The 17,060-nt window shown below is 42.5% G+C and overlaps 1 protein-coding gene and 1 pseudogene across 1 annotated transcript; both read right to left on the bottom strand.

The window, feature by feature from the left end:
- Positions 1-6,551: 6,551 nt before the first annotated feature.
- On the bottom strand, positions 6,552-7,907 carry LOC116418042 (malonyl-CoA decarboxylase, mitochondrial-like). Its single transcript, XM_031933222.2, has 3 exons — positions 6,992-7,907; positions 6,813-6,926; positions 6,552-6,713 (listed from the first exon to the last, which is right to left on the bottom strand). The coding sequence occupies exons 1-3, from the start codon at positions 7,181-7,183 to the stop codon at positions 6,552-6,554; spliced, it is 468 nt and encodes a 155-aa protein (XP_031789082.1). The 5' UTR covers positions 7,184-7,907.
- On the bottom strand, positions 7,549-12,223 carry LOC116418041 (annotated as a pseudogene).
- Between the last annotated feature and the right edge of the window lie 4,837 nt (positions 12,224-17,060).

Genomic DNA, 17,060 nt, shown 5'->3' with positions numbered 1-17,060 from the left:
TACAAATACTTCCGCGCTGGCTCGCTCGAACGTGTGCCTCGTGGCTTTTCTCGAATACACAAGCTAGTGGACTGGACCCTCGCTGGGCGGCGCAGATGATGCCTCGTGGCTCGACCTGGATGGCGAAAACGGACAATAGGGCTCTCGCTGGGCAGCGCAGGTGATGCCACGTGGCCTTGGTCGTGCAGATGAGTGCAGCGGGACGGCGAGCAGCGATAGCTGCTTTACTCGTGCGGAACTCACAGATGGGTCTCACAATTAAACGAGATCGTACCCGGCGACACGACAGGACACGACTTCTCGTAGATAACGTACAGATCTCCGGCGCGGACACGGATCACAATCGCAGGATCTCTCTAGGAAAATTAGACCGCACCGTACAATAGCCGAAAGCAAAGTTATCTGCCGGAGCGCGGTAGCTCGAGCTTGCGGGCTTTCTCCCACTCTCTCTCTCTCTCTCTCACGTGACACACTCACACACGCGCGCGGCTCTCTCTCCGTATTGCTAGCTGCTTAAGTGTGAACTCTCTCACTTACCTTGCTGCTGAAATATAGTACATGTTTACATAGATATGTACATGCAGAATTATAGTTATTCACATATCTATTCGGAGGAGAGAGATAACGAGAGCACGTTAGTCAACTCGTTATATGCCCCACCCCCAGACGTTGGTAGCATGGGGTACCAACTCGATCAACTGGTCTCTCTCCATTAAGAAAAATAAAGGGACAAATTTAGGAAATTGCAAAAATAGTGATTTATTAAATATCTAAGGCAGGAAAAAAAGATGTACATTAGATAGAGTAATAAGTCTCTTTGTCTCTCTTGCCTAACTAAAGAAACAATAATATGCACTGAGTTGTAGGCGTCGGTGCCATACAACGAAAATAACAAAATAAAAAAAATATTCATTACGTTTTGTAACGACGATCTAATTACAAATATGAACTAAATAGTTCAATTAGAACAGTCTTTTAATTGTAGATGCTGCGAAGCTGGATCAGTCTTCTTAACGCTGCGAAGCTAGACAAGAGGCGAGACCTTCTTCCGTGTAGAAGCTCCTAGCGATAGCGTGGATACTCTCTGCTATGGAACTTGTTGTGCAAGAAGAAGTTCGGACAGTTCTTCGTCCTTGAGACTCCTGTCAGATTGCACACTCGGCAGAATCTGACATATCTCAAATCAGGGCGAGGGCCATCCATGGCATGGCAGGGCTCCTTAGCATGCCGGTAGATTAAAGACACTGGCACAGGCTCTCTTGCAGGCAGCTCGCTGGAGTAAGAGACGCTCTGCTTGCTTACGGGGGGAGCCTCGAGGCTGTGTAGCTGAGCGCGGATCTCCTCCAGTTCGTGCAGCTTTCTCAGCTGCTCCTGCTTCAAAGCTTGCTTTTGCTCCTCTCTCTTCCAGTCCTCCAACCACTGGGCTTCTGCCTTCACCATATGCTCCCGTAGCTCCACCATTTTTCGTACCTTGGCGAGGAACTCCGCCGGGACCAGCGCCTTCACCCTGACGTCGGGGTGACGCGAGAAGCGCAGGACTTCCTCATAAGCCGCGCTCTCTTGTTGCTGAGCCTGTTGTCTAGCCTTCCGACAAGCGCGAGTTCTCGCTTCCAGCGCTGTCCACTCCTGCAGTGCTAGAGTCAGGCTGTCTGTCGTCGACGGGGTGGACGAGCTCGGAGATGGCGCTGGCTGGGGGGCCTCCTCTATCTCGAGGTCCTCTTCCTGGGGAGCGGCCTCAAAGACAGGTTCTTCCCTCAGCTCGTCGGTAGGGAGCTGCGGTTGGACCAGTGGCGGGGCAGGTAAGGCTGGGGCCGACCTGTCCGGCCAGAGTCTGGCCGTCCCGTTAGCCGTCTCTCCTAGCGACTTCAGGAGTTCTGGCCAGGAGGCCAGGTTACCCACAGATGACGGAATATCAGTCGTCTGAGCCAGGATGGTGTCAGTGACCAGCTTCTTGAGCTGCTCCAGCAGCTCAGCTGGCACCTCAATGAAGGTCGCTGGCCTCTCACCTGCCTTCTTGATGGGTAGCATGATCCTGTGGAACAGATTATACCATATGCTATAACTAGCCGCTGGGGCGTAGGTGTAAGTGGCAAAATTTATGATAAGCTAAAGCAAAAGCGTTATTTATGCAAGCAAACAGGAACAAGCAGAAGCAGGAAAAAGAATTAAAGAAGGGATTCCTAATTCTGTTTATCTCGGGGTCGTAGGCGCCGAGGCGACGTCGTTGTCGGCAGAGGTAGCTTATTTTTAGAGCATCGTGGCCTGCCCCTGTGCTTCGGCACAACCGAAGTCGGTATTTCCGGCACAGAGCTCGCAGTCGCTTTTGCCGACGGCGCAGGTTGAAGGATACTTGCGTGCTCGTCTTTCTTGAGCGAAGTCGGCGGCTCTAGTACCGAGTTATCGGGTTCTGGAAAAGGGCCCATAGTGTCACCCGCGACTATCTCCCAAGGGCGCGAAACTATATGTTTGCCCATGAGTCCAGCCGGAGCAAGTTGCTCAGCTTTAACTTGCTGGCAGACTTGGCAATTTCGTACGAAATGAGCTGTATCTTTGTACAAATTGGGCCAGTAATACCGGAGTGCTACTCTCTGATGAGTCTTAAATCTCCCTAAATGTCCAGAGATAGGTTCATCGTGGCACTCAGCGAGCACCTGCTCGCACTGTTCTCGTGGTACTACAAGCTTCCAAGCATCTTCGTCTTGTCCCAATAAGTCGTCTACTGTCGGGTCAGGGCGATAATGATAAAGCCGCCCGCCAGTGATTTTCCAAAAGGGATGCGCCGTGGGGTCTTCAGCGACCTGCTTAGCCTTCTTTAAGTACCAAGGGTCTTTTATAGACTCATCCACGTGGAGGGATGCTATTGCAGCTGATTCGTCTTCGTCGGTCTCGAACATACGCGAAAGTGCGTCGGGGACCACATTGTCCTTGCCTTTCCGATGCACTATGTCGAAATCATACGACTGTAAGCGCAGAGACCAACGACCTAATTTTCCATTCGGATGCTTTAAATTCTGCAGCCACACTAGGCTAAATTGTAATTTTTTATCATTATCAATTTTCTTGACATGGTATGCTAATGTTCTAAAAAACAGCAAGTCAGCGTCAGACATATCCAACATATCATCATCTATTGCTCTTTTTTTTATCTTCTCGTTGACAGCTTTATTAGCCATGATGCAATGTCTCAGTGCAGACGTCTGATAAGCTTGCCTATTTGGTGCAAGATTTTCGTTCTCTATAATATCTTCTTCGTAGTCACTGCCAAGAACTTCTTCTTTGAAGAATAATTGGGATAGATTACCTTCTGAGCCAGCAGGCTGTACTATGTCGGAGAGAAACGTTAGCGATTTATAATGTGTCCAGCTGGACTCATAGGAATCAGCAGCAGCATCTCCAGATTTACAAATAGCTTCCAGACGAGATTCGCTTCTAAATTTTGCAACTAATGACTTCCATTTGTTTTTTAGAGTATTTTCTGAAATTAGAACAACGAAAATATTAATGATTAGATTAGGAAATTTTTTTAGGTTATGTTATCATGAAATTCGTATTAGATTAATTTGAGAATAAAGTATAAAAGTAATGCAAGTTGAATATAAAAAAATTGTATTCTGCGTTTTCGAACAGTTCAATAATTCCACGAAAGATACAGTTAACCTACTGTTGACTAATATCCAAAAATAATTGTATATGCACTTACTTGGATATCTTAACTGCGAAGATATTGCGTCCCACTCTTTACCTTTTCTATAACTATTTTTATACTGATCGTTGCGTTTATTCCAAATGATAGGTCTTTGTTCTATGGCAGAAATTAGAAGCTGTTCTGACGCTTCATCCATTATTGCTGCCGTTTAGCCGGTTCACTGCGACTCCATGATCGTCAGTTCACGTCTTATATAGCAACCAATAAACCATCGGAAAACCCGTAGCACTGTGAGGGCGCAACGTAAATAACGTTTAAGGTTATATAACCGATCTGTTTGTATTTATATTCAAATATATAAATAGTACAACGGCTGATTTACTTAATTATTATTATTAACACACGCGAAATAGAGGAGAGCATATACTAATTCTAGTTGGACCATAATTATGTACATGAAATCCCACTTCAGGTCAATTTATAACATTAGGTTAATCGAATATTTTGCCGTGATTTATACAGGGTAAGTATTTACAAATATTATTTACAAATACAATAAGACACACTAAAAATTTTATTTTAATAAATAACAATTTTTTATGCATATTTATTACAGAGCATTAATTAGAGTATGGCGAACACATTACACTTGCAGTCGCTGTTACAAAGGTCAAATATTGACATGGCATTTGTTCAACAAAAAATAAAACGGTTTCAAACTCATGAAATTAATAGAGGAAGAAAAAGTTTTGGGGAGTATCATCACCTCTTCCCGTTGTTAAAAAACTATCCAGATAAGTTCAAGCAATACATGCGTATGAACCCGACTACATTTTCTTATTTATTGTTGAGAACACAGGACTCATTAAAAAAAAATTGGTGTAATCTGCACACTCAGAAAATCACTGAAGAGGAACAATTAGTAATCACGTTAAGGTAAATTATTTTTTTTACTTCAGTAGGTGCACCTAAAATCATTGAAATACTTTCTATCAACTTATGAACAAAATGTAACTTTTAGATTTCTTGCATCCGGCAGTTCATATATGCACTTGGCATTTTCATTTCGTATGGGCATCTCGACTGTAAGTAGCATAATACAGAAGACAATGGATGTTATATGGCATATCTTACAACCTGTACATATGCCGATACCAAGTGTCGACCACTTTAAAGAAATTGCCAATGGCTTCTACAGTAAATGGAACTTTCCACATTGCCTTGGAGCAATAGATGGCAGACATATACGGATTAAAAGGCCAGCACATTCTGGTTCCTTGTACTATAATTATAAAGGATTTTTCTCAATAGTATTACAAGCCTTAGTGGATGCTAATTACAAATATATCAGTATAGATGTTGGAGGTTACGGCTCGCAAAGTGATGGTGGAACTTTTAAAGTATCAACATTATATAAAGCCCTTGTGGAAAAAAAAAATCAGCATTCCAGAAGAAGACGAAGTTCCTAACAGTAATGTTATCTTACCATACGTATTCATAGCTGATGGAGCGTATCCAATTATGGAGAACTTAATGAAACCATTTCCTCTAAGAAATTTAGATCATGGTAAAAAAATCTTCAACAAAAGATTGTCACGTGCACGAGTTGTGGTTGAAAATGCTTTTGGGCATACGTGTCAAAAATGGCAAATCTTTTATACCACAATACAAAACTCTCCAAAAGTTGTAAAAGCAATAGTTAAATGTACATGTATATTGCATAACATGTTAATAGATTTAGAGAACGAGGACATTCCTGAAATTCCGACAACCACCAGGTGTATACCAAGTACTGAAGAAAATATGTTTGTAATTGGCCAAGCAAAGGAAGTCCGTCAAGATCTAGTACAGTATTTTATGGAAAATCCTTTACATTAAATAAGGCAAGTACTTCTTTTATTTATTATGCCATATTCATGGTTTATGATGTAAACAATATTAATGCTAATTTATTCTTTTTCTTTTAGTGAGATTGAAGCTTAAAAGAAATTCTTAATATTTAAGATACGTACTCAAAAAGTACTGAATTTTTATTTAGACTAATGTAAGATTCTAAATATTCTAAAGATTGAAAGGTAGTTCAGAAGTATTCCTGAGCAGTATGACGAGTATTTAGTTCAGAAAGGAGAAATTGCCCTGGATGATCCAACTCCATTGAAGAAAATCAAACATGAAATTTTGAAGTAACCATTGAAAAGAAACCAGATGCAAAGCCTTCGAGGGGGCAAAGGAAACAAAAACAAACTATCATAATACAATCCATTTGGCAAGAGGAGTCTATAGGTGCAGATAAATGTATGGATATCAGGGCAAAGACTTCTGATGATGGCAAAGAAATTGAGCCCCTTACTGAACTAAGAGACACTGATGTTAGTGATAGATAGTGAAAATGAGAGTGACAAAAAAGTAGAAGAAATTAAAGCGACTAGACATGAAGTACCAGTAATGATTGGCAAGCATAAAAAAACAAATCTAAAAGTTAAAAAGTTGAAGGGCAGGTATTTTGTAAGGATTTTATAAATTTGTACAATATAGTTATTTACAAAATAACTTTAAGTATTTATTTACAAAAAATAAAATATTTTATGTAACAAATATACTTATTCTTATTATTTTACAATACTTTTGATAGAAGTTAAAGATCATTACTTTATAAAAATTATAAATTATTAGAAAATTGAATATACATGCAGAAGTATTTATCTTATTCTTCCACTACTTCTTTGGCAGTTGCAACTTTGTTAAAAAAGAACTTTTCAGCTTTGTTTGCTAAATGAATTACAGTGTTAGAAGCTTTAATGCGATATTTTTCTATACAGTTTCTGCTGTTTAACTCAGTCTCATCTAAAAAGTATGTACAAAAACAAAAATAAATAATACAGTTTTTAAATAGTATGAATATTCTTTAAAATTGTTTTCTTATATTAACTTGCCTGTAATTAATCATGATACCAGAACTGTTTGCCATTCCTCTTGGTGATGGATCAGCCATCCAATTTATATATGGAGGTGTTAGGGCATCTTTTAGAGCCCGCTCTCTTGAGATCAGTTGGTTTGGATTGTTTGCCTAAAAAACTTTCAATTACATATATGCACATTAAGCTTATTATGCTTGAATTACAGTTATTTTATTTTAAAACCTTGTTGCAAGCTAATCTTTTATTACCTGGCATATTTTGTCGTGGTTTACAGCATATCGAGTTGCAAGAGACGATAGAAACTTGGCTCGCTCATCTTTTGTTAAAATATTATATTTTAAACACAGACTGTTCACTTTTGTCTGGAATAATTACAGAATTATTCATAATTTGGTGTATTTGAATTTTTTTTATCCAAGACCATTACTTCTATGACCCAGCTGCTAGTATTTCTTGTTTTGAAGTCTATAATTTCCTCAAGATCTTTGTTGATAGTATTCTCTTCCCCCTCTGTGTAAGGTTTTAGCTTTGTATTTAATTTTGTATGAAAAGAGTTTAGATTACTGCAGCGTTGTAGAAATCCAGGCAGTTGGAAAACGGAGCTTGGTGGCTTCATCATGCTGAGTATTAAAGAGTTTTTATGACCTATAAATTCAAAATGGTTCTATTCTTACTTTTGTTATGATACACAAAAAATAAATAAATTTTTACATTTGCATTGATAAGATATGTGTCATTGTCAGTTTTAATGGTTCCCATAATAGAGCCACGAGCTTATAATATCTTTACAATCTAGAATCTATATCTACCTATACTTTTAAAGTTTTGACACTTGCATATAATATTTATGTAATTTTTGCCTGCTAACATATTTATATGTACATCAAAACTATCTAAAGTGTAAATCATTTATGGAAATACTAAGACCATTTCACATAAGATAGTGTCTTAAAACTCACGCTAATTAGAGTTATCCTGAAATTTTCAATAGTTCCAGATGAATCCAAGCATGACAAAACACATTTGTAATCCACTAATTCTTTCTATCTGAAATCTAATCTTGACTACATCTAAGGTTTGGCATATAAATTTCGTTAAGCATCCGTTGGCTGCCCCAGCAATGGCATGATGGTAACCTGCTTCTGAATAGGAATAAACCATTGTCAAGGATGTTTTGGAATCTTCTCTCGATGAACATGAAAAACTATTGATAAGCCCCAGCAAAGGAATCTGATGCAAGCCACCGATTAGCTGTGATAATTATAGATTGATTATTCTTGAATCTATTGAATCTATCTCTGAAATACAAAAACATGTCATTATTCAATGAGGGCTATCTCCAGAATCTGGAAAAACCCTTAACCTGCTTTGTTTACAGTCGCAGTCGGAACTGAAAAGTACAAGGTACTTACGTGATTTACAAATTTTATTCGACTTTTCGATCCACAACAATGTTTCTTCCACGAAAATCAACGCAATTTGGATGCGTTAAAGTGTTTTCTGTTAAATTTGTCTATATCAAGTTAGTACTTATACTGCACGTATAAGCAGTAAGTATGTTGTTGTATATATATACCTATAACCACTGCACATCAGAGCAAGTGAGCCTGATGAGCACCAAACATTAAATCCTGACCTTTCTTACATCACGTACACAGCGCCAAGAAAGACGAGGGAACCAGATGACCAATTGCAGGTTTAGGAAGAGCATACAGAAAGATCATTGGATAATTCTTCACCACTAGTGTGACTGCTAACTGCACTAAAATATCGCCCAAAGTGAGGATCGAGTGATGCGACCATAGCTCCTGTAAAGATTATTGTTATTATAATTTAACGTATATTATTCGTATTTATATTTCCTTGTTGTTCAAATTGTGAAATACTAAATATTTACCAAAATCTTTATCTTTGGAATTCGTGTCATGGCACACATCTAAACCAACAACCATCAAGCTGCGACGTTGTACGTCGCAGTGGCGCGAAGCCGACATTGTTTCGCGCGAAGACCTTCCCGACGAGCTGAAGTCGGAGAAGAGGCGTTCTGCGACAAGGCGCGCCGCAGCACGGCGCGGCGCGGTTTGTTGTTGTTTGCGCGGCAAGAGTGAGAGAGTAGACGATCGGTCGGCGAGGCCCGTGTGTTCTCGGACGCGAGTCGCGTCCCGGGAATACGTGGAATTCGCTGGCCGATGTACGCGAAAGTGAGCCGTTGATTCGCGCGTGGCGCGAGACGAGCAGCCAATCAGCACGTCTCGCGCCTCGCGCAGCCAATTGGGTTGTTCGATAAGACGGGCCCGGCGGCCGACGGCGGCCGACGGCGGGACGCCGAGCGCGCGCGCGGCCGCGCGAATCGGCAGTTACGTTCCGAGCCTCGTCGACGATAGTCGACGGATGATCGTGCGCGACAGTGTTAGTGCGAGAGTGAGTGAGCGAGTGAGAGAGCAACGGCGAGAGCTGGACCACGATATCCCGGACGAGCCATTCCCCGAAGCCAACACCCCGCGGGGCCGATCGAGGAGGGACGCGAGGACGAGGGCCAGGACATCCCGTCATCCACCCCGAGGCAGAGGAAGAGAGAGAGAGAGAGAGAGAGAGAGAGAGAGAGAAGGAGAGAGAGAGGAAGCGAGGGAAGCCAGCACCCCCTGGGACAGCGAGGCTTCCGCCGGGAGGCGACTAGTGTTCGTCTCTCCAGCACCAGGTAGGGTACTCAAAGTTTATCGGGAACCTCCCGGTGCTAGCCATTAGGCCGCCGAGAGAGTGAGTGAGAGAGAGAGAGAGAGATAGCCGCGAGTGTGAGAGAGAGAGAGAGAGTGAGTGAGACGAGAGAACGGTGTGCGGTGCGGGCGCACACCTCGACGTAACCACGCGAGGCGTTGAGCCCGCGTGCGCGAGAGAGAGAGAGAGAGAGAGAGAGAGAAACGCGGAACAGGCGACGAGCCAGTGTACGCGAGAGTGAGAGAGAGAGAGAAACGCGAAAACAAAGAGCGAGCGTGTGTGAGAGATAGAGAGAAAGAAAGAAGCATCGGGCTTCCGAGAATCCTCCGCTGCTCGGTAGCAGCAGGTCGGGCTTGCCGCCAACGCGAGGCAAAGCCGGTACGCGCGCGCTTCGAGAACGAGAAAGAGAAGGGAGAGAGGGGGAAGCCGAGCGCTCTGCCGGCGAGGCTCGAGCATCGTCGTGCCGGGACCGCGGGCGCGAGCCGTAGGAGAGCGCGCGCTGCTAGTGTGAGTGCGAGAGAGTAGGGAGGGGGACCGCGTTAACTCGTGCGACGACGTCGCGGGACGCGCGCGGCGCGCGCGACGTGCGTACGGGAGAGAGAGAGAAGATACGCGTCGTGCGCCTCGCTATCCGAGCGAGCGGCGCGGAGCCTTCGAGTGTGTGTGTGCGTGAGAGCTGGCGAGCGTAGCGTGCGACGCCAGAAGCGAGAGCTTCGCGGCGCGCGCGTGCGTGTGTGTGTGTGTGAGAGCCAGCGGGCATATTGCGCGACGCCAGAAGCGAGAGCTTCGCGGCGCGCGCGTGCGTGTGTGTGTGTGTGAGAGCCAGCGGGCATATTGCGCGACGCCAGAAGCGAGAGCTTCGAGGCGCGTGCACGTGTGTGTGTGTGTGAACGACAGGTAGACGTCGCGACGCCAGAAGCGAGAGCTTCGAGGCGTACGTGCGTACCTTAGGAGTAGAGGCGAGACGCCGAGCCCTGCGTGGCTATTGTGCGCGGGCGGCTACGGCCACCGCGTTGTAGGGAAGGGCTGGGTGAAATACAGGCGAAATAAACGAATAATTGGTGTGTTATCATTTTCCTTTTTCCCAACGTTCTCCCAAACGTCAGCGATTGCCATCGAGACCCGCGAAATAAATAATAATCCGCGCGTTGGAGTCGCGAGGAGTTGCGCATCAAAGTGCTGGGAGGCACCGCGTCGCAAAGCCTTTTAGAGGATTTGGATTCCTCCTATCTTGCAATTCATTTGAATAACAATTGTAGTAGCAATTGACATGACATTTTTATTTTGCAAAGATTTTGCAAGAACAACTTGAGCTGGTACTGGACGATGTACACAGAACTTTTTCTTAATCGCTGCATATCTATCCATTCTGTTGTTTGTTGCTACACAGAATATTAGCATTGGGTTACTTGCACGTTTAATGTCTTCTAACATTTCTATATAGCTACAGACATGGTCATTGCGAATTTCCCTAACATAAGGTTGCTCTATTCGGAAACCCATTGTTGAAGCTACCCTTATCATTTGTCCTACAAAGATCTGGAAATTAAACAAAGAAATTCTATGATCATAGAACAATCAAGTATGTTTAACTATTAACCATTCATTGCAGTAATTTTTTCATACAAAGTATGAAATATTAATAAAATGTATTTATACCTGACAGTCACGTTTTAATCTGTCCGGTACTACAACTACCCAGTTGTCTAAAGCTCCACATTTAAGCAACTTTTTGTTGCAGAAATCGTTTGTCCAGTTTGCTTTATTGTTCACTGTAGCCTGGTTGTTTTGATAATAAACAATATTATCTGCTAGCAAAACTCTTCCCATTAGAGTAACTAATCTCGTGTCAAGTTGCAGATTCCAGCTGCTTAACTCAGTAACTATATTGGGTACACTATGTCAACGCTTGTTGAAACTCATCAACTTGTTAATCCTTTCGCCAGGCGAGACACGAGTATACTGGGCCAATGCGTTCATTAGTCTGAAATTATTTCGCATTAGGTAAGTTAAACCTGTAAAAAAAATAAATATAATTAGTACAATTTGATTAGTAAATAACAAATCACAAAATAGAAATGAAAAATTCTCAATTAATTATACCTGTGCTTCAGCAAAGTTCAGGTACTAGATATACCAATTCTCCTTTTCCTGCCCGACGATCTCTTGGTTTTGATTTAGATATCAACAATGGCTGACGCATTTCTCTTATATTCAGATTGTATCTACTTCTGTAGTATTGAACATATGATATTTCTTCACCAGTCTTCTTTCTAAAAGTAGACGATGGTGATACTCCAAAGTCAATGTCATCGATTCTGTAAGTATTGTTATTGTAGTCTGTAAGCACTACAACTCCAATGACTTGCTTCTTGAAGAAGTTCTAAAAAAAGTAATAATGTTTTAATATCCATTGTATCAGTTTATGTTTTTAATGAATTATGAAATACGAACTTTGTAATCTTGTCTGTTTTCTTCATGGCATTGGATTAACACAGCGAGTAACGTTTCGTTGCGCATAACTTTGTTTGTTATTTCAGAACACATTAAAATAACCTGTTCATGTTGGCGAATAGAAGTGATATATCCTGGCCAAAGTTCAAGCTTAAAATCTCTTATTTCAGTCTATGATATAAAAAAATAGTGATAACATATTTATGTGTACATCAAAACTATCTAAAGTGTAAATCATTTATGGAAATACTAAGACCATTTCACATAAGATAGTGTCTTAAAACTCACGCTAATTAGAGTTATCCTGAAATTTTCAATAGTTCCAGATGAATCCAAGCATGACAAAACACATTTGTAATCCACTAATTCTTTCTACCTGAAATCTAATCTTGACCACATCTAAGGTTTGGCATATAAATTTCGTTAAGCATCCGCTGGCTGCCCCAGCAATGGCATGATGGTAACCTGCTTCTGAATAGGAATAAACCATTGTCAAGGATGTTTTGGAACCTTCTCTCGATGAACATGAAAAACTATTGATAAGCCCCAGCAAAGAAATCTGATGCAAGCCACCGATTAGCTGTGATAATTATACGAGTAATTATAGATTGATTATTCTGGAATCTATTGAATCTATCTCTGAAATACAAAAACATGTCATTATTCAATGAGGGCTATCTCCAGAATCTGGAAAAACCCTTAACCTGCTTTGTTTACAGACACAGTCGGAACTGAAAAGTACAAGGTACTTACGTGATTTACAAATTTTATTCGACTTTTCGATCCACAACAATGTTTCTTCCACGAAAATCAACGCAATTTGGATGCGTTAAAGTGTTTTCTGTTAAATTTGTCAATATCAAGTTAGTACTTATACTGCACGTATAAGCAGTATGTTGTTGTATATATATATACCTGTAATGTGCCATGTTATATCCAACATATGGGCGCATGTGTGTATACGCGAGACGTCACGTACGTATGCGTGCGTAGCCAACAAAGACACTGCAGTCGTGTCCTTGCGCAACCGAACGCCAAAAACCAGAGCGGCGACTGACCTGCGAGTCAGCACTACCAGCGCGCGATCGATTGCAGCACTCGCGTACAAGCTTCCTTCCTGTGGCGAATGTTGATTGGTTTACAGCCATCTTCACCATCTAAATTTTACAACTGCTTGCATCGGCACCGAGTCTTTAAAAACCCTGGAGCCGATCCACGCAGTGCCTTTTTGAGCAACGACTAAGCGGTAGTACGGCAGTGCCTTGCGTACCTTGGAGAAGCAACGTTATAGACAGTGCAAGTGTGGCGTACAGGTTAATTCCGCTCCATACGTTGAGTACAGGTTAATTCCGCTCATACACTGTAGAGTACAGGTTAATTCCGCTCGTCTATAACGATAGGCCCTCGCGTACCAAGTTGACCGATCGTAGAGCACGTCTAAGTTTGAAGGACCGCCGAATTGCAACCCGGCGTTAGTGGGACACCACAGCTGCATTAGAGTTAGTTTCATCTGCCACGAGTAATCGTGTAATTCTAATACCAGTCAACATCCGCCGTGCCTCGAAGGAGTTATCTAACATCCAGTGTGCGGTAGATACGATTGTGAGCGTAAGTGTATCATTTATTGCGAACTAATTAGCATAACTATTAAAGGATAAGAATTATAAATTAACATCAACGAAATAAGTCAAAACAATATAAATAAAAAGTTAAGCGATCTGTAAAACAACTGTGTCTGAAGTGCTCGGGTATGCCCAATAAACAACAATAACAAGAGAAACCCGCGTTATAAATCATTTATATAATAAACTAATACCCTAACCCTTCAAAAACTATACCTATTGGCGACACAAGGAAGGTAAGCGCGGAAGACGGACCAACATCGAATACAGAGTCCACTCGTCCACCTCGCGCTACCGCGACAAAGTCCGCTCGTGCAAACTGCGGGACACAACGAATTGCGCGACGCAGCACTGCATCGAGTCCGCGTACAAAGCGCGTGCCGTGACGACACCAGGGAGTCCGCTCAACAAACTGCGTGACGCAGCAAATCGCGGGGCGCGACAGAGTCGGTGTGTCCGCATATATCTAATTATCGATATTAGACAATTTTCTAACCTTGTTACCTCCAGAACATAAGGCTCTCGAGCCGACGGCTAGTTTCTACTCAAATTAAATAATTCTTCGTTCGAACTACGCAGCCCGCATTTAACCATAAATACGGTCTTTACAAAATGGCATCCCTGGTGGGGAACTAGCCATTGTTTCCGAAGTAACAATTTAGAAGTCTAGAAGTTTTAGATATTTTAGAGGATTAAAAGTTAGAATAGTTTTGAGTTTAGAAGTTATTAAAAGAAGTAACAAAATTTTTACAAAATGACATCCGATCTGAATCAGACCCGAGAGCAGATTCTCGCCATTGACGATGTGAAAGAACGGATTACAGCCTTGGACCAATTTTATCGAGTCCAACAAGCTGAAAGAGACCGTCAGATGCTAGATGTGTCCCGTAGTGTTCTAGAAGCAAACAATACGCAAAACATATCCAGAGCGGTGATGCACATTCCCGAATACGATGGAAACAACATGCCAATAAGAGAATTTTTGCAAGACGTGGATAACGGGTTCACGCTAGTGCCACCAGATCTAGAGCCACAATATATACGCTTTGTAATCTCAAAATTGAAGGGCAAGGCAAGGCAAACCTTAGAAGGCAACACTTTCAGTACTTTAGCCGCGCTTAAGAAACATTTAAGAGACTGTTTGGCCCCATCAAGATCTTATGGGTTTTATTTAAATGAAATACAAGCGGCAACAATGCTGAGAGGGGAGAACGTACGTCAGTATTACGGACGTTTAAATACGCTAATAAATTCTGCATGTGCAGCAGTTAAGGAAGGTTTAACAGGCAACAATGCCTCAATAGACCCAAAACCACAATTAGAGCTCTTAGCTTTGGAAGCGTTCGTTAATGGACTGCCGGACGGGTGGAGAACGGGCATAGTGGACTCGGCTCCCCAAACACTCGAAGCTGCTTTTATTAAAGCTTTGAATTACGAAAAAGCCCGAATAAAGATGTTCGGCGATAACTACATATACCCGAGAGTTCATTACGTGTACTGTAATCCGGATAAGAAACCTACTGAAAGAGAAAATTTACCTGATTTTAGACCGCCTAGCTGGACTACAAATCGGGACTCAGGAAATCGTGAAGATCAAGAAGACCGGGAAGCGAGGAAAGTAAATTTCCACGAAGCGAGTTTTAATAGGAATGCATTACCACACTTTTACGATCCTACTGATACATATTTTCCAAGGACTGTGGTGGAAAATGGACGCATAAATGCTCCTCCTCAACTCCGCTATTCCGGAGCACCCGAACCCACGGGTCCCACTAGCATACTAAAGAGACCGACCAGTCAGCCTCGGAGCAGATCAGTGTCGCCTGCATCTAGATACGTGCAGGAGCCACCTAGTATGGGACAGTATGGACATCCTTATCCACCGTTGATGAACCCGTACGCGTATATGCCTCCACCACCTTATGGATACTACCCGCCTGGTAATATGCCATATGCGTATCCGTACGCGAATCCGTACGTGCCATACAATACGCCAGGACAAATGCCGCAGATGGGCTACCATCAACCCCGTCCGATGCCAGAAAATAGGAATAGTGAGCCTAGAGTAAACAAACCTAGATTGGATTCTCATTTCCAGGATAACCAGCAGCATTTAAACTGGGAAGTAGCTCATCGGCAGGACGCGATGATGAGCTCTACTGCCAAGCAGCGTCCAGTGAGCCCGAGACCAGTTCAGCCAGTGGACACTCAACGCAAGTAGTAAGACTCACGTCTACTCTCAGAACGACGCCACTTATAAAAACTAAGGTTAAGCAATTAGCAGTGCCGAGGCTCATTGCATCATTGATACCGGAGCACAGATCAACGCGGTCAAAAAGAGCTCATTAAAGCCAGAAATAGTCATAGAGCACAATGACTATATTAACATTATTGGAATTTCACCTCAAGGGATTAGTACCCTAGGCACTGTAAAATTAACTATAATGGGTAGAGACCATCTTTTCCATGTTTTGCCATCAAATACGCCAATGCTAGAAGATATTATATTGGGTAATCCCTTTCTCTATGGCGAAAAAGTGAATATCATGTTCGGAGAAGAAGTAATGGTGACAGAGAGTGATCCCATCACCCCGGTTCCGTTTGTGAACAAAGTGTTCCCCGAAAACGTAGTATCGATAGAGGAAAAATATGGTCCCACTAGGAAATCAAACGTGTGTCCAACAATCGAAAGTATATCGAGTCCACGGGCAGAGTACGAGTTTCCCTATCACGACGAGGACTTCCAACCAGAAATGTTAGATTTACCAACTCGACCTTTTAATTATAGAGGGACCAAAGTGAATGGGAAAACCGTCTTCAAGCTACCCCCCGGAGCAGCAGTGCCTGTGAGAATACCAACTACTCCTGATTCGGTAAGAGGACAAGCTTATTTAAGACGCATAAGTACCGTACCCGGAGTAATACTGGGTGATAATTTAGTCACTAATAAGAATGGCTATTGCGACGTTATGGCGCGTAATTACAGAGCTGAACCAGTGGAGATAGAGATTACTCCACAACACTTAGATCCGTATGACTTTAGTGATGAAGATGATTTCCCAGATTTTCTACCGGAAGGTGAACCAATAAAGAATCTTGAGGACAGAGTAAAATTTATAATGGATAAAGTAGGAAAAATCCACCACAACCGGCAAGGATTAAAACATATTCAGCGTATTGTTAAAAAATACTCGCACTTGTTTTATTTGCCGGGCGATCCAGCGCCCAGAACATCTTGCGTTAGACATAAAATTAGGACAACTGATAACGAGCCTGTCCGCGTAAAGTACAAACGTGGACCTACAGGCGATGACAAGGAACTCTTCGACCAACTACAGAAGTTGTTAGACGCCGGAGTAATTCGACACTCTAATAGTCCATTTTGTAGTCCTGCAAGATTAGTTCCCAAGAAACCCGGGCCAGACGGGAAGAAAAAGTATCGTTTGGTAATAGACTATAGAAAACTTAACGCTAAAACTATTAAAGATGCTTATCCTCTGCCCAATATCCTCGAGATCTTAGAGCAGATAGGTAGCGCGAAGTATTTTTCGGTCTTCGACTTAGCCATGGGTTTCCACCAAATTGAAGTTGAACCAGAGGACGTTCAGAAGACTGCGTTTAACACGAAATACGGACATTTTGAGTACGTCTCTATGCCCTTTGGGCTTACCAATGCACCGCCGACATTCCAGCGGTTAATGGACT

This window comes from Nasonia vitripennis, assembly GCF_009193385.2.
Source record: "Nasonia vitripennis strain AsymCx chromosome PSR unlocalized genomic scaffold, Nvit_psr_1.1 chrPSR_random0070, whole genome shotgun sequence".
NCBI classification, from domain to species: Eukaryota; Metazoa; Arthropoda; class Insecta; order Hymenoptera; family Pteromalidae; genus Nasonia; species Nasonia vitripennis.
This window is presented reverse-complemented; position numbering and strand designations above follow the sequence as displayed.

Excerpts from the sequence above, each read along its gene's own strand:
- LOC116418042 (XM_031933222.2), bottom strand. The coding sequence starts at position 7,183 with ATGATGAAGCCACCAAGCTCCGTTTTCCAACTGCCTGGATTTCTACAA. Across the intron at positions 6,927-6,991 it reads CTAGCAGCTGGGTCATAGAA|ACAAAAGTGAACAGTCTGTG; the intron begins GTAATGGTCTTG and ends TAATTATTCCAG. Across the intron at positions 6,714-6,812 it reads ACCACGACAAAATATGCCAG|GCAAACAATCCAAACCAACT; the intron begins GTAATAAAAGAT and ends AAAGTTTTTTAG.